Source organism: Drosophila biarmipes, chromosome 2L (genome assembly GCF_025231255.1).
Source record: "Drosophila biarmipes strain raj3 chromosome 2L, RU_DBia_V1.1, whole genome shotgun sequence".
Classification (NCBI taxonomy): Eukaryota; Metazoa; Arthropoda; class Insecta; order Diptera; family Drosophilidae; genus Drosophila; species Drosophila biarmipes.
In genome coordinates, this window is record NC_066612.1 from 10,531,818 (window position 1) to 10,558,155 (window position 26,338).

The 26,338-nt window shown below is 43.3% G+C and overlaps 2 protein-coding genes across 5 annotated transcripts in view; both read left to right on the forward strand.

Annotated features, from left to right (window-relative positions):
* LOC108032629 (dual specificity tyrosine-phosphorylation-regulated kinase 2) overlaps positions 1 to 3,612 on the forward strand; it is a 51,914-nt gene extending 48,302 nt beyond the window's left edge. For all 4 annotated transcript variants that reach the window (XM_017106569.3, XM_050884994.1, XM_044093953.2 and 1 more), the window contains one exon: positions 873 to 3,612. In XM_017106569.3, the coding sequence (XP_016962058.1) occupies positions 873 to 1,885 (1,013 nt within the window). In that variant the 3' untranslated portion in view covers positions 1,886 to 3,612. The remainder of the gene's footprint in view (positions 1 to 872) is intronic.
* Positions 3,613 to 7,873: 4,261 nt separating this feature from the next.
* Positions 7,874 to 25,455, forward strand: LOC108032754 (protein split ends). Its single transcript, XM_017106744.3, has 7 exons — positions 7,874 to 8,338; positions 21,139 to 21,556; positions 21,618 to 21,757; positions 21,957 to 24,152; positions 24,246 to 24,383; positions 24,446 to 24,653; positions 24,715 to 25,455. The coding sequence occupies exons 1-7, from the start codon at positions 8,237 to 8,239 to the stop codon at positions 25,023 to 25,025; spliced, it is 3,513 nt and encodes a 1,170-aa protein (XP_016962233.1). The 5' UTR covers positions 7,874 to 8,236; the 3' UTR covers positions 25,026 to 25,455.
* Positions 25,456 to 26,338: the final 883 nt, after the last annotated feature.

Genomic DNA, 26,338 nt, shown 5'->3' on the forward strand with positions numbered 1-26,338 from the left:
GGTTGTTATTTCTGGGCCCTAATAAAAGCTCGCTCGGTTTATTTTTATCCCCCGTCTTGGGCTTCGTCATGTGTGGCTCTACTTATTTGAGTTACTGTGCACTGAGCAGTAAGTGTGCTGGGCAATGGAAATGGGTTACGTGTTGAATGATGTGAGCTCTTTGCAAACTCGACTCCCCCACAGAGTGGGGCATCTGCAATAGATACGTGTGGGTTTGATTGCTTTCAGCTTCATTAGGTAAATGAGATCTGGGGGAGAGGTTGAGTCCCAGATGCAGGTTATGCAGTAAGTAGTTTCTGATAAATTGAATTTAAGATGGCTTGTGGTGGGCTAAGAAGTACAGTTTGAGTAACTAAATATAGCATTTCTGCTAGCTATCATACCTCATAATACTAAGAATTACTTCGCATGGTCATCTTTAAGCTTGATCAGGGTTTATTTCACAAATTTCTTAAACTCTACCCAAATCAAAACGTAGTTCGTTTGACTGAAAGTGAAAAGCCCTAATAGCTTATTCACCTTTCAGTTCTGCCATTCAATTCCATTTACTGAAAACGAGATGAATAGCCACAGGTCAAAGGAAAACTATTGAGTCACCATGTGTCAGTCGGAGGCCTTGATTCCTCCATCTGGCTGTGACATCTCTCCTTGACTGACCATCCTGGCAGTACACTCAGAGTCTCAAAGTCCATTACAAAGTGCAGTAGAAAATAAATAATCCCGAGCGGAACAGGACACGTGTTGGCCACAAAGTCAAGGTCAATGCGCCTGTCTGACCGCCGGAAAGGACTGCAGCAATTGCTGCCCCCCATCAAGCACCGAAAATCAATACTAATTACATTTCAACCTCTCTCCTCTCCGATTTATTACAGGCTGCATTTTGGCCGAGCTGTACACGGGCTTCCCACTCTTCCCCGGCGAGAACGAGGTGGAGCAGCTCGCCTGCATCATGGAGGTGCTAGGTCTGCCGCCCAAGGTGCTCATCTCGGTGGCCAGGAGGCGCCGCCTGTTCTTCGACTCCCGCGATGCCCCACGCTGCATTACGAACACCAAGGGCCGAAAGAGGACGCCGGGCAGCAAGTCACTGTCACAGATTTTGCACTGCCAGGACCGCTACTTCATCGACTTCCTGCAGCGCTGCCTGGAGTGGGATCCCGCGGAGCGGATGACGCCAGACGAGGCGGCCCATCACGAGTTTCTGCAGCCCTCCACCTCCAGTCGCCATCGCAGCTGCCGCATGTCGAGCAGCTCGTCCAGCTCCGGTCTGAACAGTGTTTCCCAGAAGTCTTCCTGCTACAGCTTTTCGGAGATCTCGCCGGGCACCAACGGGCCCGTGGTGGCCTCCATCACCAGCACCACGGCGGTGCACAATGCCGCCATAGCCACCACCAACAAGTCCAGACAGCAGCCGCCGGCTCATGCCCAGTCCAATGGACACCTGCCCGACATCAAGCTGAGTGCCAGCGACAAGTACAACAGCATGCAGAAGGTGGCGGTGCGCTCGAAGATCACGTCGAGCGTCTCGGACCTGGAGTCCGTGCAGCAGTACTCGCTGCACCGCATCTATGGGGGTGTCGGCAGTGGCAGCACCCATCACGTCTCGTCGACGGCCACCAGAAAGCATCTGAATGGCACCGGAAGTGGCATTGTGGGTGCCATGACCTCCAAGTATGGCAGCTCGACGCTGGCGCACAACCATCACAATGTGACGCACCACAATGCGTCGACGGCCACGATTGCCACGACCACGCACCACCATCACCACCACGGAGCGGGTGGCCAGCAGCAGCAGCAGCAGTCGTCGTCGGGAGCATCCACCATGGCCATGTCGCACTCACAGTCCACCGGCGATGTCTCCGACAGAGCCATCTTTGGACGGGCTTGACTTAGGGCAAGGCCAACCAAGCTGGAGCTGAAGAAGTGCAAGCTGGTCAACATGATGGACTTCTGGAGCTAGAAGTGGCGTCCACAGCACTGCGCTGATGTGAAGGAGCGGGAGGAGGAGTAGGCGTACGCGATGGCCCAGGGATGGACCTCCTCGCACCTAGCTGTAGTTATTGTTATATGTAAGCTATATAGGAATTATAGACGTGTGTGAATTGTATTTGAATGCGAGCGCATTGCTGTTGTGCACCCACTTGCTCCTGAAAATCCCTGCCCACTCGAAATAGTTGCATACAGCTGAGAGGGAGTCCTTTCTTGCAGCACTTTGCAGTATTCTCAGTTTTCCTGAACCCCTATTTTATTTCGCTACTGCCATAGCTAAAGGTATTCCCAATTGTATTCACACCCACAAACCTATCCCCAAAAAGTATTCTCTTCCCTCCAACTACCAAGGTGTTGCAAGTCATCCTTTTACACCGTATTCAACATGAACAACACTTGAAAGATGAAAACAAAAAAACGAAAAATACAGAACTAAACAGAAGCCAGCTCAAAGGAACAAGATAACCTAGATATAGTTGATTAGATACTGCATATACTAAACATAGTTGTAGACAACATTTGTAACGATTCACCCAACGCATCCCACTCACCCGAACTCAAAGATACATACATATTTATAGGGTTACGACTCAAATCTGTAACAATTTCATACAGCTTCCATGTCTTTTGCAACAGTATCAAGGCTGTTATTAGTTACATATGCGAAACCGAAATGTATCTATATCTTAACTGTAATTGTATTTGTAGTTTAAGATCTTGGAGGTTCGATGGCCAACATCATACATCACACTGAAGCAAATCAACTCTTTAGTCTACCAATGCAAGATAGGTTTGAATTCCGCATGGAAACGAATGAACTATCCCCCATCAACCCTATCCACACGGAATACATGTCATAATTTAAAGAAAACACATATATTTAATGAACTATAAATCTATTAAACTAGACGGATAGAGAAGCAAAATATGGCCAATATCACAACCGAATAATGAAGCAACCCAATATACAATAATTGTAGTGCCCCACGTCTATGTAAACCGTATTAGTGGAGGCAAAAACAAAACAAATAAATAATGTTTTATTCAAATTAAAGTTTGTGTATTGACAAGTAACAAGACGGCAGACAGTTTAGTAGGAACTTGAGCTGGGTAAGAACGCTTACCGAATCCAGACTGTAATTTGAACGAAGTTTGTAACCTGTAATCCTGTAAGTTAGATATCACTGTACACAAAATGCAATTTTTGCTCATGACTTTTGGATATATATCACATAGGACTACAATACCTAAGCCTATATATAAACAGCTGCGATCCTTTTGAGCTTCTTTCGTATTATTTGTAAATGTTTTCTCTGCCACTCGTCGTAATCGTCTCTTATACTTTCTGTATGTGTTTTATTACAAATTTTGACAAAAAAAAACAAAAACAAATCCAATTGCAAAACTTGTTTTACAAAGTGTGTTCGAATTTAACGTTTAGTATTAATTAAAAACAATGATAAATCTATAATTATAAAAATATACGTACAGATATATCAATTTTAAATTAATGACGCATATTAATTGTATAGATCAAGAAAAACAACATGTAATCAATTACAATTACAAGAATTACAACACGAAAAAAAAAAACGAATAAATGAAAAAAAACTATGTACTCAAAAACTGTGCTTGTTTTATTTCTTTACTTGATTCGACTCCGCCGAATATATGTTTGTGGATAAACACGATAGGTAAAGAGGTAGGTTTACTCTCTCCACATCATAAATTATATTAATATAAAAAATATTTTATATTATTATATTTATATAATGTTATTACTAATATATTTATTTTTGTCTTTTTTACTAAGTTTATTTAAAATTAGGAATAATTTAATTAACCTTAATAGTGCCTCCTAAAATAATAAAATACTGCATACTTAGAGGCGTGTTGTAGAAACTGAGTCAAGTAAAATAAAAGACGTTGAAAAGATTTTATTGTTCGGTTATGAAGACATTTGTATAATGATGTCTGCTATGATATCTAAGGAATTCATCGGGTATAAATCTACGTTTTCTGAAACTAACTAATAACTTAGCATACGTAATGTACATGTCGCATTCAAGAAACAACTATCTCCTTTCTATATATCTGCATATCTTCTGTAACTTGAACGCTAGAGGGCGCCTCAGTTGATCTCAATTAATATCTTTTTTTTTGCTATTGGTTGTTACAAATTCGTTCTTCAAATTAATCAGTATAATTTTACACGTAGCTCTTGTTTTTATATAAACCAATTATTTTATATGATTTTTTCTAAGTAAAAAAACCTTCATTTTATCTAAATTGTCCATTACCCCGACCGGAAGCGCTTACATCTTACCAAAAAATACTACCTTTATTTTCAATCTAATCTTGTCGGCACGACCTCTTCCTCTTTCCCAATTTCGGTGTTGGGCATAATGATCCACGTGACACCATTTGAGTTTGCCCCCAGGCCTGTGCAATCATTTAGTTTTTAGTTTTTATTATTAATTCATCGAATCTTTGGACGCTCGCATGAATTATGCAATTTCCGACAACATCTGAAAAGAAAACAAAGTTGGCCATTTTTTTGTGCGATGTTAATATTTGTGTGTTTTGTAGATTGAGTGTTTGATTGCCCTTAAATAGGGCCCCTAATAATAACTGTATCTGCTTAAACCATTAGTTGATGGTGTCAATAGTTGCTTAATAAATTGTCGACGATTATCCTAAATGACTTGGTGGTTTTTAGAGGCGAATGAGACTGACTGAACTGAGTGGAAGATCTCAACCTGTCCTAAAACTTGACAGCTTCAAATAGTGTTCAGAGCTTTGTTTTCACTTTTTGTTCCCAAGTGCCTGCGTGGGGGTTAGCGAGTCGGAAGATTTCGGGGAAAGTAGAATTCTAAGTACACGCAGCGGATCGGCTATGAAAATATGACTTAATCCCAAGGCCCGGCCCATTCTTGAATGAAAAGTAAAAGTTGCCAGCTCACGCTCGCAGTTCACACCGACCACAATCCGGATGAGCTCCCTGCGAGGGTCTGGGATCGAGTGATAAGCGCGGGCAGCGGCAGCCGTAAGCCCCATTGAGTCAAAGGTTTATTGACGTACGATGGTGGCTTCTTCAGCGCCTGCTGGTGCCGATGCCCATGCCGAGGCCGATGCCTATGCCGCTGATCATGATCATGATCGGCGGGTTGCCCACTTGTTGTTGCCAGGTGGAGGCCGTGGCAGGTCGGGCTCGGTTTTCGGTTTTTTCGGTTTGGGTTTCGGGTCCATGGCATCTGTCTCGAAGGCCGCTTCTGCCTTAAGTTGCCTGCCTTTTTCTTGGCTTTTTGTTTTTGCCCCTCCGCACACACTTCTTTGCCTCTTTCTTTTGATCATTCGTCGCCAGGTGAAAGTCTTTCCCCCCGAGCGTTTTGTTGTTGGGTATTTGTAAAGCATTTAGTCTTTTTTCGGTGTTTCAGTTTTTGCCGTCCGTCTGCATGGCAATGGCTTTTGTTTTTTGTTAATCTCGGGCAGATACATCAACTGTATATGGTTACCCATTCATCAAGATTTGTAACTAGACTTTGAAAGGGCAAAGTATCTCTGCAATTGCTCAGGTCAGTTTAGAACTGTTCTGTAGGCCTTGATCATCTTAATCTTTGCGTAATGCTCAAAATATATATTGTATACAAAAACTATGATTTTTTATGGCTAAAGGAGCGCCTGCCCAAGAGATTTATGTTTATTTTTTGGCATAAAACTAAATTGCGAAAACCATAAATGTCTTTATCAAAGGTCAGTGGGGTTTAGGCAAGGCTGTAGTAATTAAACACACCCTTGGTGAATTGTTTTTAAAAAATAATACAATATTCAACTGAATAAATATACAAATATTCAATTCAACACTTGAAAACACAATTTCTTTGTCGCGCCGATTGCGATGGTTTGTAATTGATCGAAGACAAGATCCCGACTGCCACTGGATATTTCATAATGAAGCGCTTGGATCGCCCTGTCTCTGACCCTGGTAGTCAAAAATTTAATGGGGAACCATTAGCAAACAAGCGAAATTGGCAATTATAACTCACAGTTTTCGCCGTGTGTGGGAAGTAATTACAGAAACACGAGCACGCCGGGGGATATACAGAGAGAAAGAGCGGAATGGTCAAAAAATAAGTAGAAAGAAATTAAAATCAGGTAATTAGAAATTGATTTGACAGGGGGCTAACTTCCTGCTAATATTTTCTACGGATTGAGCAAACGATTCAATCGAACAACAGGTGAAAATATTTTCCACCGATTTTTGGGATTGCGCAGACAGTCTTTTCTCACAGCCCGATCGGTCAACAAAGAAAGTCATCAAATAAAATTTAAGCACGCACCACAAAAGACCCGAAGAGAGATGACTGGGCCAACGGAGGGCCCCGATCTTTAGTATCATCATGGGTCATTATCAGGGCTTGTGAATGGAACAAAGAAGCCAAAACCTGATAAGCTGCCTGGCGCTTGCCACTTATGCAATCGCCACTTAAAGATACCTGCGTTCGGGTCTCGTAGAATTGCATTTGGGCCCCCGATAATTGGCCTTGGAACTGCACTTTGTTTTCCGCGGCGTCCGGAAAGTGAAAAGTTATTTATGAAAACCGGCGATGAAACGACTGTTTGGGGAGTTGATTGATGGATTAGTTGATTAGTCGCCGCCCAATTGCTGGCGACCTGAAAATAATTGAGTGGAAAGCTGGAAATGGAATTATGTGTAGATGGTTCTCTGATATGAAGTACGTTTTTTCTTAGGGATAGTTGGTTGCTCAAGAGGAAATTGAGTTATCAATTAAATGTAGCTTATCTCTAAAGGAGTGCTAGAAAATATCAGATATCATATATTTAAGTCACAAGGCAATTCTAAGGATAACACTGCACAAGCCTTCGGTATTGTTGAAGTATTGTTAAGACTAATCTTATAAATCGGTCAATCTCTTTTAATTCCTTTGTTTTCTCAAACTTAAAAACGGTTAGCTGTTATTTAAGAAAAAACAAATTAAATAGTTTGAACTTGCTCTAAAGGGTTTATAGAAAGCTCATCCTGCCTCGTATTACTTCATTGGGAAGTCAATCTTTCAAATTTAGCTCCGTCGCTCCCAAACTTTAAGTTATATGATAAATGTATCCTACTAATCCGATGATCTCGAGCTCGCACGCTGCCTCTCCATTAAGACATCGAATCAGGCGTAACATGTAGATTCACAGCCAAGTGGCTGTGATGTAAGGTATGAGGGTGCTGTTCCGTGGATCGCCTTTGCGATCTCAGCGGGAATCGCCAGACACATTACTCAAGCCAACTTCCAGCTCAGCGTTATTAATCATGCCCGAATCATAAAAATATGAATCAGTCTATAGTGCACAAATAACACAGTGTTAAATGCGCCAATGAGCATGAAATTGCCGGCTTCTGTGGTTACATGGCCGGAGATGTGAGACCTGCACGTCTTTGGCTTAAATGGTGCCATGCAATAAAATAATTTTGAGTAAAGCTCAAATTCTCGGACGCCCCCGATCCGAGATCTTATCGCCACTTCCGAGTAAGCTACGTGGTTGTGGCCCCAATCGCTGGCCATGTGGAAATTGGCTATCAGAGATTCAAGTTTCGGCGAAGCCACTTCTGGATTCGATAAGCCAGCGATTCAGGGTAAATTGATAAGATGCCAGCCATTTCCTCATGTTGCCAACGAACAGCCCCGCAACACTTTCTCTTTCGCCCGGCGTCTCAACTCTTTGCTCGTTGCTTTCTCTTCGGCGTTTTTTGTCCGACTCTTCGTGCAACATGTTGCTGGCGTCTTCGTAGCCACTGCGACTGCTTTTTGGCATCTTCGCTGCGAGCTTGGCTTAAATTGTTACCAAACGTTTAATGATCTTCAGTTAAGCTTCGAACTTTTGCCAGGCAAGTCGTGTCTGCGGCTGCCACTTTACAGAGACCGACTGCCTCTTGAAGAGTCCCCAAACGCGGCTCAAACGTTAACGGAATTTTAAAATCGAGGGCCAAGAAAACAGAAAACTGCATCATTTGCATAAAGCAAATAGAAAACGTAACGAAAATAACTTGCTTCCCAGTTGATTTGGATTTAGTGTTGTTATTTCGTGTCGCATAACTGACATTTTTCGCGCGCCCTCTTTATCCCTTGGATATACATAGTTCCAGCGGTATCGTGTTTGTTTCGAAAGAAAATAGTGCATTGATATCTGATCAATTGAAAAAACAATAATAGTTCAACGAATTGGAATTCCCTCGAGAGCCATGCGAGTCTCATTGGCACTGTGGGGCACTTTGTGCCTGTGGGTGGTCGCTGCGAATGCACAAGGATTTATACCACCACCCAATGTGGGGCCTCACAATGGGGTAAGTTGAAAAATAAGTAATACTAAAATTAAAAAAAAATTTTTTTAAATATATTCATGTGTCGAAAATGGGCTGTTCCAATTTGAGCCCCTTCGCTGGTGTTCCCCATTCCATCAGACAAAGGCAATGCCTCATAAACGTCATTCCAAATATGTGCCAAATAGTCATAAAAATGAAATGAAAAAATGTTTATCACTTAATTTGCATTTCCATTGAACCGTATGCAAATACACATTGTTAAATCTGGCTTTGTGGCCTCTTCGTTTGTCCCGACCAAATTGACACAGTTTTTAGATCTGTTCGAGTCTGACCGAAGAAAGTTGCCAGGCTTTGGGTAGTACTCGCATAAATATGTCAAACAGCCAAATATTTTTTTGGAGTGCGCCTATCTTAGAAATTCCCCAGACTTGCGTAAGACTTTCTACCCAAGCAAGGTAACCCCCAGCTGATCGCAGTGGGATTTCCCAGCCTATTAAAAATTCAATTATTTAAATATTTGTTTTGGAATTTCAATATTAGTTGTGGAAACATTTAGGACCGCAACTGAAAACGAAAACGATTTTCAACGCCTCAATGAACTTTCCCTTTTCACAAAAATATTTTTATCTTTCGCCGAGCCGTCGGGGGTGGGGGAATTCGATTAAATGAAGATGCAAAGGAGGAGTAAAAGTCGTAAAGTCATGGGACAACGTTTAAACCTGTTCGCTTGGAGTGGTCAAGAAACGAAGTATCCAAAAGAAAACCCATCTCTCAACATCTTGAAAACAAAATTTATTTAAAAACCCAAAATAAAATCGCCAAGTCATTTGGGTTTTTTGAGAACTTCCCATGGGTTCGTGCCAAGTTTAAGGTCTCTTAGATAATTGATTACCCTAACAAGATTTAGTGATTTTTCCATGTTGATGTAATCGGATCATGTTTGGCAGCCTCTGTTACAGTTTTCACTTTCGCGGCTTAAGCTGAGGTCCAAAAAGATTTGGCCAAAAGCCACAGCAATTTATGATGTGAAATCAACAGCTCTGTTGTCTCCTCTTTTTTCTTCGTTGTTAAGCTTTATTTTTTGGATGAACTAATGCCTATAATTGAGGTTTGGATTACGTAAAAGATTTATTTTGATGTTGAATTGTGCTGCGGGCAGTGTTTTGATATGGGATTATGTTTGGATGGAGGGACAGATTATAGGGCCCCGATCATCGCAAACTACTTGGGCACCGTGAGTACGTGAGTCAATTAGCGAACAAAAGAAGTCAACTATATTTTCTATAAGAAATTTGAGGTTTATTCATCTGTCGCCTAGCTTTGTCCTTAACCTTTTCGTGGTTGGCTGGCCAATTTCCTTTCCGGCAACTTGCACAATTTTTACCATAACTAAAGAAAAACGTGTTCGAACCAGATTTCTGCCAACATCATCTCTCACTATTGACATAAGCTGTGGCAATGGCCTGCGATTGCATCTTAACAATTTTTTTTATTTGGCCAAAACAAGAAAAGAGTACCATCATCTTCCTTTTGTCTGGCAATGAACAGGAACTGGTCGCCGTTGCAGTGGCCTGAGAGACTTTTGTTGTTTTCGGGATTCGTCGGCTTATTGGTGGCTGTGCAATTTCTTTTCAGCCTTTGTTTTTGCTATTGCTTAATTTGAACTTTTATTATTTTGTATATATTGCCTCACGTAGCGCCTGCAGTTGTGTCTTTGTGTCGTGTAAACTTGGCAGCCGGGCAGTCAACTGGAAGTCAGTACCATCTGTTGCCCATCGTCCGTGTCCATCCGCAGTTCCACAGTTCACGGCGCAGGCGCAAAAGCTGCAGTTCCGAGCAAAAATCCGCATCCCGGCAGAAACAACGATTTGCTGTCCGCGAACATGTTTTTCTGGGCCTGCCAAATTGTTGCCAGGCTGTTTCGTTTTTTATTTTGTTTGTTTCTGGCTTTTACTTAACATATTTATGTTTATTTTACTCGCCTTGCTTTCACTTTTGTTTGGCTGCATGAAACATGCATCCTAGGTGCTTTAAAAGAACTCTACGGTTTATTAAAAATATTAAGTAACTCCTTTCTAACGCCACTAACAACATGTTAATGCCACACACCATTACCAAAGCTCTTAACGTGTCTATAAACCTGGCTTGTTAGCAAATCGATGCTGAATTGCTGCTCATCACATAAATTCACTCTCTCTGTTTCGAAGGCAACTTACAAATGCCCCCACATTAAGCTTCCCATGGTATAACCCGCTTATCATTTTCGATTAAATGTTGCCCCGAGCCAGTAATAAATACAACAGACATTTCCCATCGACTTACGTCGGGCAATAATTTCGTATTTTCTGACGGGCGCCCTACAACCTGTTCACTTTGGGTTCGGTTTTTGTTGTCGCACAACATCCACCATGAGGAAAAAAAATGAAGCAAAAATCATAATAAGAAGCCGCATTTCAATGTAATTTCTTTTTCTTTTTTGCGAGCTGGGTTCGTTCTGTCCGTTTTCGAGGCATGGAAAGTGGGTCAATCGAGAGATCTTTATAAATACGGTTGTTCGGTTGCATATTTATTTGAAAGATATTTCGGCATCCAAGCGGAGAGGTGACAAACTCTTAATGGATTAAGCTTGAAAAATGAAAGTTGTTTTTGTGAAAGAACAGGAAAGTGTCAACGAGCGGTGAAAAAGAGACAGGGAATGTGATGATAGCACTTGCCGGTGCTGAAGAGCTAATCAGGCTCAGGGCCTCATCATCGCACCTCAATCGCCTTTGATTGAGGCCCTCGATTTTTCTCACTTCAGGAAAGTAACGAGCTTCCATTAGCCAGGCGCCACATTAAGTCGAATCGCATCTAAAGTAATCCCATTGAGATCGCTTTCCAGCTGCTAACCACAAACAAATAAAATAATTGAACACTAATCACAACGGGACAGTGAGTGCCCGGTTCGGTCTGATTTATTTCTTTATTTCGGTGTTTTTGTCTGGTCTGGTTTAATTTGATTGGCTCTGCACCCAAGTGGCTTCGAAGCGATTGAGAATTAAATCAATTTCGCTTTTGAATGAGGGGAAAATTGCCTGAAAAGTGAATGAAACCGAAGTGTCATGCCTGATTGGGCAGAGGAGGGCGAAAGGGCTGTTTGGTAAACAAAATTGAAATGCAATTGCATCTGTGATATAAGCGGCATTACGAAATTTTCAGAGTTACAATTTCCCACCTTGCAAAATGTAAAGTAGAGAAAATACGCTATAACGAAGGATTGAGTTTCATTCACTTTACTTAGTACGCATCTAAAGAATTCGCGTTGTAAAAGTTTGATGCTTTGCAGCTCTTACAACTTGACCTTTCCAAAATCTCTGACCCACATTATGAAAAACTAGAACATAAATAAATAAAAGCTAAAGTCAAGCTTTTTCCGAGAATTTCGGGTCTCCCGTCGTCATATATGGGGGTCTTCCAGGGCATCTTCCGCTTTCTATAGTTCCTCATAACCCCAAGCGAACTTCTCAATTATTAAGCCATTAACATGGTCAGTAAACCGCGGGCTTGGTTCCGCATAATTTCTTGGAAACGATCGTAAGAAATTAGCTCAGTGAAAAATAAAAATGGCATTGCTTATAAACAATCATTTCACATGCCAACCGGTGGGATCGTTAAAACGTCGTCCGAGTTGGGGGAAAAGAAAGTAAAAGGGCTCGGCGACATAACTCATCGCTGGATATTGACAGTTCGGCCGGATGGATGTTTATGGCCATGGCTTCTCTTCTGCCAGGCCATTAAAAGTCGCTTGGATTGGCCAACCGAGATGCAGAAAACCAAATGGGATTTTTCAAAGACCTCTTTTTGTTTTGTTGCCTAATTGCATGCGACGAGGAATTGGAATTGGAAGTGGCGAGTCGCCTGACGACGAATGCCGCAATTAGTCGTGGTATGTGGCAGTAAGCGGTGAACAGTAAATATATCAAGGCAATATTCACCCACCACCTACCAACATTTGCCGTACCGACAGTACCAAGTGCAGCAAGTGTCAACTTCCGCGTTACTCATACGCCACGTGAAACGGGTTTTGCATCAGCTGCATCATCTTCTTTTTCGCCATAACTCAACGCAAATATGGCCAAAAGTCAAACGATCCTCGGCGAGGAACCGAGGAACCGCACGTAATGCTATAGTAATAGCCAAGGCAATAGCAATGGCTGAAAAGAAATAGCCAAGCCCAACGGCGGTTCAAACTGGGCAACCCGTTATGGCCCGATGTTGCTGCACTTTCGTTTTCTTGCCGCGGCTTTGTGTCTGGGGCGAAATGTTTATTGCGCGAAAATGAAGAAGCGCTTGTTGCAGTGGCTGCTGCTGCGTCTGCCTCACAGTTCCCAAAACAAGATTTGCAACAACAAGCCGATGATGCTGCCGCTGCAGTTGCCGCAATGGCATCTGCAACTGTTGGACGGTTGGGTCGGCTGGGATCGGATCGGAACGGATCGGTTCGGGTTGGTCTCTTCAAAGATGTTGCAAGCCAGGCCGACGAAGAGTTGCATAATTTGTGTGTGTTTTCCTTTTTGCCTGGCGAGGTGGGAGTCACAGTTTTTGAGGCGCTTGCTTCGCCCCAAAGCACCGAAAACTTGTCCATCGATTTGCACTTTATTTCTCTGCAAATGCGCAGCGAAATTATTTAATGACATTTCTGCGGTTCGGCATGGTGTAATGGAAAAGTGCAGATAACAATTTTACTTGGTCTGGTATGCAAGCAGAAATTTCTCGGGTGAGGCGCAAAAGGTCAGAGGTTATGAGAAATATTTAAAGGAGCCCGATAATATCTTAAATAGGGAAGTAATTTTAGGGTGTATTAACATATTGCTTACAAATCATGAATTTAACACATTTCTTCTTTTTATGAAAACATTTGCTGTGATTAGTAAGGAAACCTCTTTGAGAATCGCATAGAGAGGCGAAACCCAACTCAAAGAGGAAATTGAAAGAAAAAATTTGGATATTGCAAAAAATCACCAGGAAACCTTTTTGAGAATCGCATAGAAAGGCGGAACGCGCAGCGCTTTCCTCTGCAATTTCCAAAGCAAATATTAAAATTTAACGATCATGGTAAATATTGCATCCAAGGCTGTCATATTTACCCATCGCTGATGCAACTCCTTGGGCACTTTCCACCACCTTAAAGGTTCCCTGGGCAGGAAGTCAAAGCCCCCGGAGAGGGAGATACTCTGCTTAGTACCTGTCAGGTCCGAACACGCCCCCAACTTGCGGCAACCCACTTCGCACTTCAGTTGGCTGCTTCATGCCACATTATCGCCGCCGACAGACCAGACCGAATACCCCAGTACGGTACCCTAAGCAGTATTAAGTATTTGAGTAAACGTATACGGCATTCGGGGGGCCCAACTCCCGCAGCCTCTGTCAGCCACTTTCAATGCATTGGCGGCATGGAGTGAAGAAAACCCAACAAGAGTTGCAGTAAAATGCAGTAAAAGAAAAACACTTTTCGCAAGCTTCGGTGATTTTGTGCACCGCAGAAGTTCCATGGCTGGCATTTCAGTTGCATTTTCCATTCGCTTCTTCGCGGCACCCAAAGTGTTTCGTTTTGTTGCAAATAATAAATTTTAATTTGCTCGTCGGTTTTCGGAACGTTTTCTTCTCATTTCGCTGCGGCTTGGCCTGCGCATTTGAGTGCATCAGATGGGCATGCAAACCGAAATGCATTGAGCTTTCGATTTCTTTGAGAAAAACGGTGGAAAAAATATGAAATAAAAACAGAAATAGGTCTGGTAGGGGTGTAGAAATTTTGGAATGTCCATTGATCAGTACAGAGATTTTTAGCAACCCTAAGATCCGCTGGTGAACTACATGTGGGGTTAGTAACCGCTAAACAATGGTCAGTCGACCTCCCAGATGGGTCTGCACTTTGTCGCGTTCCGGCCCATCCGGGTAATTGCTAAAAACTGTCACGAACTGCAGCAAACACAGTTTACCGACTCCGGCTACCACTATTCCGAGCCGGTGGCAATTTGAAACATTTGCCAGACCATAGACCGTAGACCCAAGACCCCGCGACCATAATTTGCATGGGGTCTCTTTCTCGGAATGACTGAGCTTGCGTGACCAAAAAACCGGGCACGAGACCCAGCAATGTGAGCATTTGGCGAGTGAAGACCAACGAGCTGGCTGCGATACAATCTGGAAATCTGAAAATGACTTAATTGGTTCCTCCGCCTGGTAAATGTAATTAAAACTATAAGAACTTCACTTTCGAATCCAAGGCATGGCGCACTGCTAACCCATAAATTATGAATTCCAACTGAACACGGCAAGGAAGAAAATCAAAAGTTTTACATTCCATTCCACTGCGCAAACAATGGCGCCCCCTTTGACAAATGAAATGGTGGGGAAGTCTGCTTGGTGGCTCCAAATGCAATCGCATGTCTGGGAATCTCTGGCAATGCTAATATCTAATTAAAGCATTAGACAAGCGTTAAGTTGCATCGCTAGAAAGATCTAAGGGTGGTACGAGAGACTAATTAGAGGGAGTTGAGTGACGGCATATTACCAAAGCACCAAAATTTCATCTGTCAAGACAGTCACCTCAGCCCATCGCGACCTTATAGCTTCACACTTTTCCCATAATTTGGCAAACTGAATTGTTAACCAAGGTCGAAACCCAGAGAAGAGCCACCAAACACTGGCCGGACCCATATAACTCAAAGAAACGCGACAAAACCTTAAGACTTCGCATCAATTGAAATCGAGGCGCTCAATTCAAGTGACAGCCCATGGAAATGAGTAGACAAACAATCCCAACTCGATGGCTCTAAAGTCACTAAAGTAAATACAAGAGTTGGTATATATACGCGCTTTTGAGGCTATTGTATGTATTGCTATATTGGCGCCATTGAAATACCCAGTGACAGCTACGAAAAAAGGAGAAAAATTGCACAAAAATTACAAGAGCTTGGGATGAGGAGTTCAACAAAGGCTCCCAACTTTGACGGCTGATGAGCGTGGAAAGGTTTCTGGGGGTGTGGCAGTCATGTAAATGAAATTTCGCGGTAAAGTTGAGTAACGCAATCCGACGAATGCAAATCTCTGGTACGCCTTTCTTCAAAAGCGAAATTTTAGTATTTTACGGCGGTTCTCTTGATTGTTCGCTACTGTCCATCAACAAAGCGAAGTATATAAATCTCTGGACTCGACGATGTGGGCGCCACACTCCTACCTGCAAAAGTATCTTGGCCATGGCTAAAGATAAAAGATATATGGCACGCAATTCGCTTAGCTGCGTGCGCCAAACTTATTGAATTGGAAAGTAAAAATTGCAGCTTATTTAAATTTATTTCCAGCAATAATATGATTTTTAGAGGTTTGTGTTTTATGTCGGACTAGCACGCAATTTGCCTTTGATAATTACGAGGATTTTTCAGGCGATTGTCTTGCAAATAATAATTGTGTCATGATATTAGTCGGCTGATATTGTGGTTTCAAAAAATTGAAAGTGTGTTGAGGTTGCAAATTGAGTTATTTGTTTAAAAAAGATGTGGCTCTTGATAGTGATCGATTGACAGCCATACGAAAATAAAGTAATTTTAAAATTTATCAGAGTCGTTCAGGTCTAGTCTGGACAGAATATCTCACTTTCTATTTAACGAGTAGCCTTCCAGTTTTGGCCAAGATTTCTCATCTAGTCGTCTGCCTCCAAGACCGACATCCGAAAATCATAAGACTCCACTAAAGTGCACAATAAAAATTCAGCTCGCTGCAATTAGCCATATGAACATGTTAATTACCCAAAAACAGATGGCCCATAAACCCAAATTTTCTCATGCCCCAAACCGAGACCAAAACAAAAAAGAAGTGGGTTTATTTAAATTACATTTGGTTAGTTCAGTTTAGTATCTGGCAGATACCCCGCAGTCACAGAGGCTGCAGATGGTGCCCCTGGCCAAGCTAATGATATAATAAATCTTGGCTGCTCGTAAAAAGTGTCAGAGTGTGTCAAATTAAGTATATGAACAGTGCTTCCATTTCCAAGCACAACCTTAGTGGAGTGTCGTCGGATGCATCTGTTGGATTTAAGCTACCTGTGTGGGCTGTGTAGGCGTTGAGATACAGATACACAAACGACTACACAACAGGAAGCGAATTTATGCAACTTTTGCCATTGGCAGTCTGCCTAATTCACAAACTCATTTGCCTGCTTCTTCAATTCAATTAAATTAAATTTGTATGCCACTCAAGTTTTGAAGCGCCAAGATACTTGCAATTGCATTAACTCACAACTTTGTCCCGCTGCAAGCGGTTATGCAATCCTTGAAGAGCTTTGTGGATGCAAAGTCTCAAATTAACTGGGATAAACAGTTGTTGGAGTATCAAAAGACAGCAGAAGTTGCGAAATTAAATATGAGAGTGATTTAACGAGTTGATTGACTCCTTGGCAGCCAAAGCAGATGGTTGACTAAGTGCTCAAATTTCCTCTTTGTCGATTTAGGTAATTAAGTGATCAGAATTGTACTGATTTTAGTAAAGATACATTTCATACATAAGCTTATCATCTTATAGATCTCATAGGTCGCAAAGTTGAACAATTTTGGGGTCTTACGCTAAATTGCCTTATTTGTAGACCGTTTTTCAAGCACTTTTCCCTTGCTCTTGTGAGAGTGAAGCATTTCCAGCGATAATATCTGCAGATAGGTACGCGAGGAGTTACCGAGCTGACCAAGTTTCTTTTTGCCTTTTCTTGTGGGGCTCTCAAGAAATGGTTAAATAATATTTGTTTTTGTTTCAATTCGGCTGTTTTTCAACCGCTGGCGGCTTTTGCCTGGAATCTTTTCATTGTTGGCTGTACTGTTTTTCTGATTTGGCCGGTGGCTTCTTTCGCTTTCATGTGGCTGGCCCCCTTTTTCTGGGCACTTGTAGGTGTTGGCCAAAGAGCCGCTTGAGGCAATTTCTTATTTACCTCAGTTAATTACACAATTTTATGTAAATTTCACTTTTTGCTGTTGCTATTGTTACCGGGCATTCTTTTGTGCGGCCGCAAATTAATTACTTATTTGCCCAGCCAGCTAGCTATTTTGTTGGCAAGTAAAATGCCTTTAGGAAACCCAATGCTTTAATATTTTGTTCGCCTATTTTGTTTTTTGGGCCATCTTTGCAAATTGCAGTCATTTCTCGATAGTCCGGAAAAGTGAAAGGGAATTGCCAAATCTATGGATTGACCAATTCTCAAAAAAATGTTAAAAACGAAGCCGCGCAGCCGCCGCACAAAACGAAGCCATCAACTGCCATCAAGAGCTTATTATGCACATTTGCCGTCATCTGGAAACTGTCAACAGGGGGAATGTAAGAGGTTGCCCCCCAAGTTAACCAGTTCTTGTAAGTAAGTGCCACAAGATCGAAGCTGGCTGGGCACTCAGTTCTGGACTTTATTGATTTGAGAGGCTGATGTGGCAATAATGTGAGCACGATTTCTTAGATTTAACTGAGATCAAGATGAACTGCGACGATAAGCTAGACAAACAATTTAATGAGCCGTTGAATGTGGATGACAGCCAACTAATAAATCTATTTTAAGCTATTATTACTCCCAGTTACTGAAAGCCTTCAATTTTTGGTAGCAGGATGTGGTAATGCTTCAAAGGCTTGGTAGCAAGATGCAAAATTTAAATTTAGATTTATCTTTAAAAAAAATTAGTGGCATTAAAATAAAGTCTAGTGCAAAGCGAATAAATTTTAATTGCCCCACTTATTACATTTTTCACATGTAACCTGCATTTTTATTCTCCCAAGATTCAAGAATCTCTGATTATCCCAAAAACATAGAGCCTCATTAGTCGCTAGATTGATGCCCAAGCTGACGTCTGACATGTGCAGCTCTTTTTATGGTCAGAACACAAATTACACAACATGTTTTCGATCGCCTCTGTAAAAAAGATCCTCAGATCTCAAAACAACCTTGAAACTCTGTGAATCACCAAAAACTAGTAACCAAAAACTCCAAAACAAACGACCAAGAGTGGTAAAAAGAACAACCAAGATCCAGTGCAAAACTGGAAGGCAATGCATTTGGTTTTTCTCTGCTTGACTGCGGGGAAGACAGGAAATCCGAAAGGCAATCGGGGAAAACGAGGTCAGCTCGGATGCCATTGGCCATTGACATGACCGAAAAACGAGTGGAAAACTTGTAAATTGTGTGACTCTCAAAGCATCTGGCAGATACCTCTGGCGGTTGCGCAACTGGGGATTTGAAGAATTTACGGCCTCTGATTTCGGGTGACTATTAATTAGCGCACCATTTCTTGAAGGCTTGAAGGTCTTGCGGCGCAGTCTATTAAATTCTAATTAACATAAACGGCTTAAATGCTTACTAAACATCAAGCAAATCACTTTCACTGCGAAACGAAACCGAGAGTCCGAAATGAAATTTCCAAAATTTCGCTTTCATTTTGTATCTCGTCTGGCCGGAACGTCGTAATATCCACCTCGACCCGATCGGTGATGAGAAATCAATTATGAATTATTAACAAATTAGCCGGCAGCTGGAGTCATGTAACTGACAGATACATCAGGGATCACAACGCCCCAGTGAACATGTGAAAAATGTTTCTATAAACTGGTTTCGATCCGGTGGAATGCAGCGACTTCTACCTGTTGCCGGCTATCTCATGGCATATCATCTCCGATTAGCATAATGCTCATTTGATTTGACAGCCCTCAAATGGAAGAGTTTACGTAACGAAGTGGAGTTGGTTGTGGGAGCCCAGCCCCATTTGTTGCTTTAATGGAACTTTCTTTGTTTATCTAAGGCAATATTTTAGTTGTTAACAAATTGAGGTTACTTTTGGGTCTGCATTTGATATGGGGAATGGCATTAGGTTAAGATTTTCCTGCACCTCTTTTGATACAGGTCTTCTCCAACAGTTGCTACATAGGTATTGGATGAATTTCTTATAAAAGATCATAATAAAGCAAAGGATTATATGTAGAAGCAAGATATTTTACTTGTCCAATCATAAAGAAAGATCATAGGACCAGATTTAAAACGATAGAAGTAAAAAATTAATTTAATCTTAAAAATGCCATTATTCACAAAGCACACCAAAATAGTGCTTTTGATGATTAATGTTTCTTGACAATATTTATTTAGTCACTTTCCTGATTTCTGGCAATCGATTAACACCCACCCTACGGATGTCTATCATTTGACACATTCAGACCAGTGGCAAACAATTGGGTATCAAGCACGTGGGCTGCGGTGGCATCTGGTGACAGCTTCAGCCACTTGCGATCAATGGGTTAACGTCTGTGCGCATGCGCAGCGTATTAACAGTTGCCCATCGATGTCTGACGTTTAAAAACGAAAGCGTTTTGCATGCCAGCGCCGTGAAAATGGTGAATGAATACGCTAAACCACGAAATTGACATGTTGAACACATGCAGTACACACACTGGCGGATAGATAGAAATTGAAAGAGAAATATGTACGTTTAGCCCTATGAGGACGAGGACTGGGGTTCAGTGGCTTTTGGGACGGGGATGCTGATTGCTTTGGCACTTGATTGATGACTGATTGACGTTTTCACCAGCCAGGCAATTTGTAGGGAAAACTCATCTTCGAAAATAAAGAAAATTGTGGTTGGAGAAAAAATGAAAATTTACGATGAAGATGCATGACAAGGCATAGGCTTGGGCGGGGAAAATATAGCTAAGCCAAGAATGACTGAGTTTGTAATTGAGTAAGCTTTTATTCCATTACAATCAAGCACCTTAACTCTTTCATTCACCTGCTCAAACCCCGAGCCCCCTGAACTTTTATCCAATCTAATCATTCCCCCCTCCGATTAGGTTGCATAATCCAGAGCCGGCATCATCAGACATCAGACAACAACATCGCGTCATGATGAGGTGCGGCATTAGCGGCAACAACATAATTGCCATGCGAAAAGAAAGAGTCAGGGTTCGGGTAGCCTGATAACGCCTCAATCTGGCATCGACAGAGCTTGGAAAAAAGAAGATTTATTGCATAGGCAATTAAATTATACATACAGCAGTTTAGCCATAAGCCAAAAAAACACACAATATCTTCTCCTTTGGAAACTGTGTTGGATAACTGTTGTTAAACAATTGCCTGATGCCTGACCATTTGCCTGGTCCCTCAATTGGCCATAAGAGGTGTATGAGGTACAGGAGTTATATGAGGTATATACGGGTAGTTCGGCCAGGGCGGTCCTCACTGAAAGATTGTATAAGCAGGTCGCTCAGTGAGAGAGATACACACTAATGACAACTGCAGATGGAAAACAATACAAGTGGGTTACCGAGTGAATAGGGCAGACTTCAATTGGGAGGAAGCATGAGACCGTCATTATCTAGCCAGATTATTCACCGCTTAAATTTATGCTGAGCTCGGATTTCGAATCTTTGGCATGATAGGTATTAACTTTCTTGGGCAATCATTTCTTATGGCCGAGATTACAATCATTTAAATGAGAAAAGGCCAGGCTTACTGCACTTTCATCTTCCGTAATACGGTGTATACTCGAAACAAGTCTGGCATTTTTTATGGACTTCAACTTGACCGACTGCCCGCCAATAAGGACCCCAAGCCAAACCAGCCACTCGGTCTAGTTTAAGCCTGCAAAATTGGAGCGTAGTTTGCTATTACAAGCGCCTGGAAAACTGGTTCATGCCTATTTTAGGCGCGTTCATTTAGTCTGTTTGACTTATCTCTTAGCTGTCGAGGGATCTCGAGCCGAAGCTGGTTTTCTGCTCTGACGCAATGATCACCGTGGAAAGTTGTAACTCACCTGTTGCCCTCATTGCAGCCGCCCTTTCACAACTCACAGCGCCGTCAGCTGAATCTGCAGCAGTACAATCAGCAAAACTTTGTCCAGGCGGGCGTGGAGCTGCCCATTCCCCACCGCGCCCAACATGGCCAGCACCTGCACCACCAGCAGCCACCGCAGCAACATCGCTTCGGGCAGTTCACACAGCAGCAGCAACTGCAGCAGCAACATCAGCCGCAGCAGCAGCAGCTCCACAACAATCAACAGTTCCAACGTTCGACCCAAAACCAACTGCAGACGGCTCCGCAATTCCCCCAGCAGCAACAGCAGTTGTCCCCGTCCGCCTCCGGCTTAGATCTGCATCATCAAAACTTCTTGGACTTGCGCAACTTTGCCGGCTCCCAGCAGCAACATCAGCAGCAGCAGCCTCCCCAGCAACAGCGCCACCAGCAATTCGGTACGCAAACCTAGAGATCTCTTTTGATCTTAACCATTAACCCACTTTATATATCCCTCAGATTCCCGCCTGCAGTCCACGGCTTTCCCACCACAACCGTCTCAGGAAATCTACCAGCAACAGCAATTGCAGCAGCAGCAGCAACAGTTTGCCTTCCAGCAACCCCAGCAGTTCGGACCCCAAGGTCTGCCCCAGAAAAAGGTAAATAACAGATAAGCATGAAAACAATAGAGAACTTCCTTTTGTCCTGAAAGGATTAGAGTCCTTAAATAACACTGATTTGCTGGATCTCTTGGGTATGCGAGAGGATAGCTCCACAAAATGTTTTTAATGTATTATTAACTGCAAAGCTTTATTATTTATAAGTCGTTTTAACATGAAACCTTTCTTCCTCCTAAAGCCTACGACTGGCCTCCTCCAGAAGCTGCCCAGCCAGGCGCCAGTGCCCACCTTCCAGACGATTCCCCAGCAGCAGAGCCAGTTCAACTACCAGCCACAGCCCAGCCAGCAGCAATATCAACTGACTCCCCAGTTGGGACTGCCAGTGCCGCAGATCTTCAGCAATGTGCAGGCCACACCTTTCCCAGAGCCTACCAGGGGAACCTTCCAGCAGCAGCAGCAGCCTCAGCAACAACCTCCCCAGTTCCAGCACCAATTCGTAAATGCTCCTTCTCCAGTTCAACCCCAGGCCCAATCAGCTGACCAGGAGTACAAACAAAAGCTGATTCAGAAGCATGAGCAATTCGTGGCCAAGCAGTACGAAAAGTCGCAGCACAAGGTGCGTCAGCAGCACGAGGAGTTCCTGCTCAAGCAGCACCAGATCAAGCAGCACATCCTGCCGACCATTGTGACCCAGCACAATGGAAACTACCAGAACTCACCCTATGTGGCGGCCCCAGCTCGTGGAAGACCCGTGGCCCATCCCACGGAGTACAATCAGTTCAACAGTGCCCTGCAACAGTACTACAAGGAGCACCCGACGACGACAACAACGACCACGACGACAACCACAACCACTGAGGCCACCACCACGCCAAAGCAGAATATCTACGCTCAGGTGAAATCAGAACTCGGCAAATATCCGAGCCAGAAGAGTAAGAAACCGGTGAAGACCATTGCCCGGGATGATCTGCTCAAGCAGCTGAAGGCCGCCTTGTCAGAGGCGCCGCAGCAACCACTCACCGGCAACAAGACCTACGATGAGATGGACTTGGTGCTGCCCAACGGCCAGCGCGTTCAGGTGATCCGCACCACGGATCCCAACTTGGTTCAGGGACAGAAGGCGTACTCGCAGGAGCAACTCCAAACACTGTTGGCCCAACAGGCGTTGGGTGGCGATGCCAAGCTCAGTTTGAGTGATGTGGCGCCCAGCAAGAGCAAGGATCTCGAGCTGCCCGGCGGCGGAAAGGTCCAGATTCTGCGATCACCCGATCCGCAGGAGTCGGACACGCTGCCCTCTGGTTCCTTACCCGGTGGTGTGGATCTCTCCAGCTTGGCGGCCCTCTATGGCGGTGGAGCCGGTGACATCCAAGGCGTCACTAGTGGAGCAAACAGTATTGCCAGTTCCGCAGTCATTACCTCGGACTCGGATGAGCCGCCGTCTCTGGAGGAGCTGGCCAAGCGAGGCCTCATTCCCGATGGCTACGAGATCGAGGGACTGAGCTCGAAGTCACAGGCTCCGGCCACAGCTGCTCCACCACCAACTCTACCGCCCAAAAAGAAGGCCACCTATGTGTATCTCGAGGAGCAGGCCGATGGCAGCTTCAAGATCCAAGGAGTCAAGGCCAATGGAGAGAAGGAGACCAAGCAAACTGGATCCGAAGTTGAAAGCATTCTGGAGCGTATCAGAAGCGGGGAGATCAAGCTGCCGCCCTCCGTGTCCCGCCTGACCCTGCCCAACGATGAGCTGGTCGAGATCAAGAGCGGGAAAATCATCCAGACCACCCGGGCGCCAACCACAACCTCCACGAGCACCACAACCACCACTACGACGACTACTACTCCCACACCTTTTGTTTCCCGCGGAACTCCGAGCAACCACCGGCAGTACCACCCATCGAGGACCTCGACAACAACCACCACAACCAGTGCCCCCACAACGGCGCGCCACAATTTGATCTTCGAGAGCAGCACCAGCATCGGAAACGCGGCTAGTCTTATCCGCACTACGTCAGCTCCCATTTACGGTGGATCCACGGTGTCGGCTTCTCCATATCTGGAGGGTGTCTCCACCCATCTGCCAGTGGTCACCGAGCGGCTGTCTGATGTGGCCAGCAACCCCGAGTTGCTGCCTCCTGTGCCCCAATATGCCGATGCCCTCGTCCAGGAGACGGAGAACACTGAGAAGGCCAGCCCTTCAACCGGTTCCGTACTGTCGAATCCCAGTGAGGATCTTATTCAGATCCTCAAGTCCAATGGACTCTTCGCCATGGCCAAGTATCTAAGGCAGTCGGGCCTGGACAGCATCCTCAACGAAACTGGACCCTACACCATCTTCGTGCCCACGGACAAGGCTTTCAAGAATCTCCTGGTGCAATTGGGCGGACCAGAAAGGGCTGAGGAGAAATTCCAGTCCAATCCCAGATTGCTGAGCGGGGTATGTTGAAACTTTAATATAAATGGCGAATTTTCCTATATTTTTTAGAACAATAAAAAATTAACAATTTTTTACGGTTTAATTTCTCCACAGCTGCTGCTCCACCATGTGATTCCCGGAGCCTTTGAAATTGCCACCCTGCAGGACGAGATGACTGGCGTGTCCCTGGCTGGAACTCAGTTGCGAGTTAATCAGTACAACATGCATGACCAGGAATGGAACGATGTGACTGTAAGATAAACTTTGACCCTCCTTTAATTGAAAAACTAACATTTTATAAATATATTTTACAGCTCACCACCATCAACGGAGCCATGGTTGTGCTGAACAAGAAGGACATCAAAATCCCGCAGGGAGTGGCTCACGCCGTTGATCGCGTGATGTTCCCACTACCTGTTGGAGATATTCTGCAGACTCTACAGTCTGATCGCGAGGGTCGCTTTAGCAATTTCCTGAAGATTCTGTATACCTCTGGACTCTCTGAGAAACTGCAGAGCAAGGGTAAGAAAAATTACTTCCCAATAAAAGTCAAATATATTTTATTTTCGCTTAAATTTTGCAGGTGTTAAGACATACACAGTTTTTGCTCCTGTGGACAAGAGCTTCAGCGAACTGGATTCCGACACTCTGGAGAAGCTCTACAACGACAAAGATGCCGCCGAGCAGTTTGCCATGAAGCACATTGTTCCCGGCGCTCTCTTCTCCGCTGGCATGCGTTTTTACCAGGTCAAGGACTCCCTGTCTACGGGCAAAACCGTGATCCTGCAGAAGACATCCGCCGGCAAGATTAAGGTTAACGATGCCCAGATGGTCACTTCAAACATTCCGGCCACCAATGGAGTGATTCATGCATTGGATGGAGTCCTAGCGTGAAGAGATTAGAGCTGCCGGGGCCCTCTGCGGGCCTTTTTCAAGCAGTTTTTGGTTTAAACCTTAAGATTTAGTTTAAGCGAGGAGGAGTTTCATCAACCACATCCAAAATTGTTAGTGAAATCTTGCCAAAGTCCTTAAGAGGACTTCAGAAATTACAATCTTTAATAGAACTGGTGCGAGTGTAAGACAAATGCGCAACGATTTGGTGCTTCCATAAACTATTCTGTATTGTTTCTTTTTCGCCTTCATAAAACAGTCATTATAAATAGTTCAATTTAAGAAGTGAGCAGAGAATGTATAAAAAAAAGCAAGAGAGATGGAATCTGATTGGGATCTAAGCTAAGTTCACATATAATTTATTTTGGCATTAAATTAAATGCAAGTAAATTTACAAAATTCTGTATAATAAATTAAATATAGTTAGAAATAATTTGATAGTCGTTTTCTTTATTTCAATGGTAACGAAACATTTTATTTAATTGCATTGCGATTGCGTTGTTTTCTTTGAGCAAATAACCATTATATTTATTTATTTATTTGTAATATATTACATTTATTTTAAGCATTTAAAATTTACGTACAATACCTTTACGCAAATAAGAAATCAAATCAATTCAAAGCTTCTTCCTTTTGCCGTTATCTAAATACTATTTTAGGTGAACTTATTTTTACAATTTTCTTGCAATTGACAAGGGTGCAGCGGAAGCGCTGTCGATTTGGTTATCTTGAAAGCAACAAAGAAAACTGAAGTGCAGGTTAAATATAAATAGTTGCCCAAAATTTCAAGGTTTCAGTGATTTTAAAGAACTCATGATGGTAAGAACGGTACTGCATGATTTTAAAATGCTTTATAAATTGAAATATTTTTTAGATCAATCGCATAACATTGGTCGTTTGTCTTTGGACTGCACTTACAATAACCTCTTCTAAAACGCAAACAACAAAAGAAGATGAATCCATTAATTGCACAATATTTCCCGAACTGCCAATATGTAAGCGCACTACAACGACGGAAGGATTAACGACAACTACTATCGCTCCAACAACTACTAAAAAACTATCAACAACCATAAAAGAAGTTGAAAGCACCACTTTAACACCAACAACTACCACAATGGAGCCTACCTCAACAACCACCATCACCACCGCTTCTTCAACAACCACTACAGCTCCTGTAACCACTGTCGCTCCTACAACCACTGTCGGTCGTACAACAACCACCATAGCTCCTACGACAACTATTGCTGCAACGACCACTGTCGCTTCTACAACAACCACTGTCGCTCCTACAACATCTACTCTTACTCCCACAA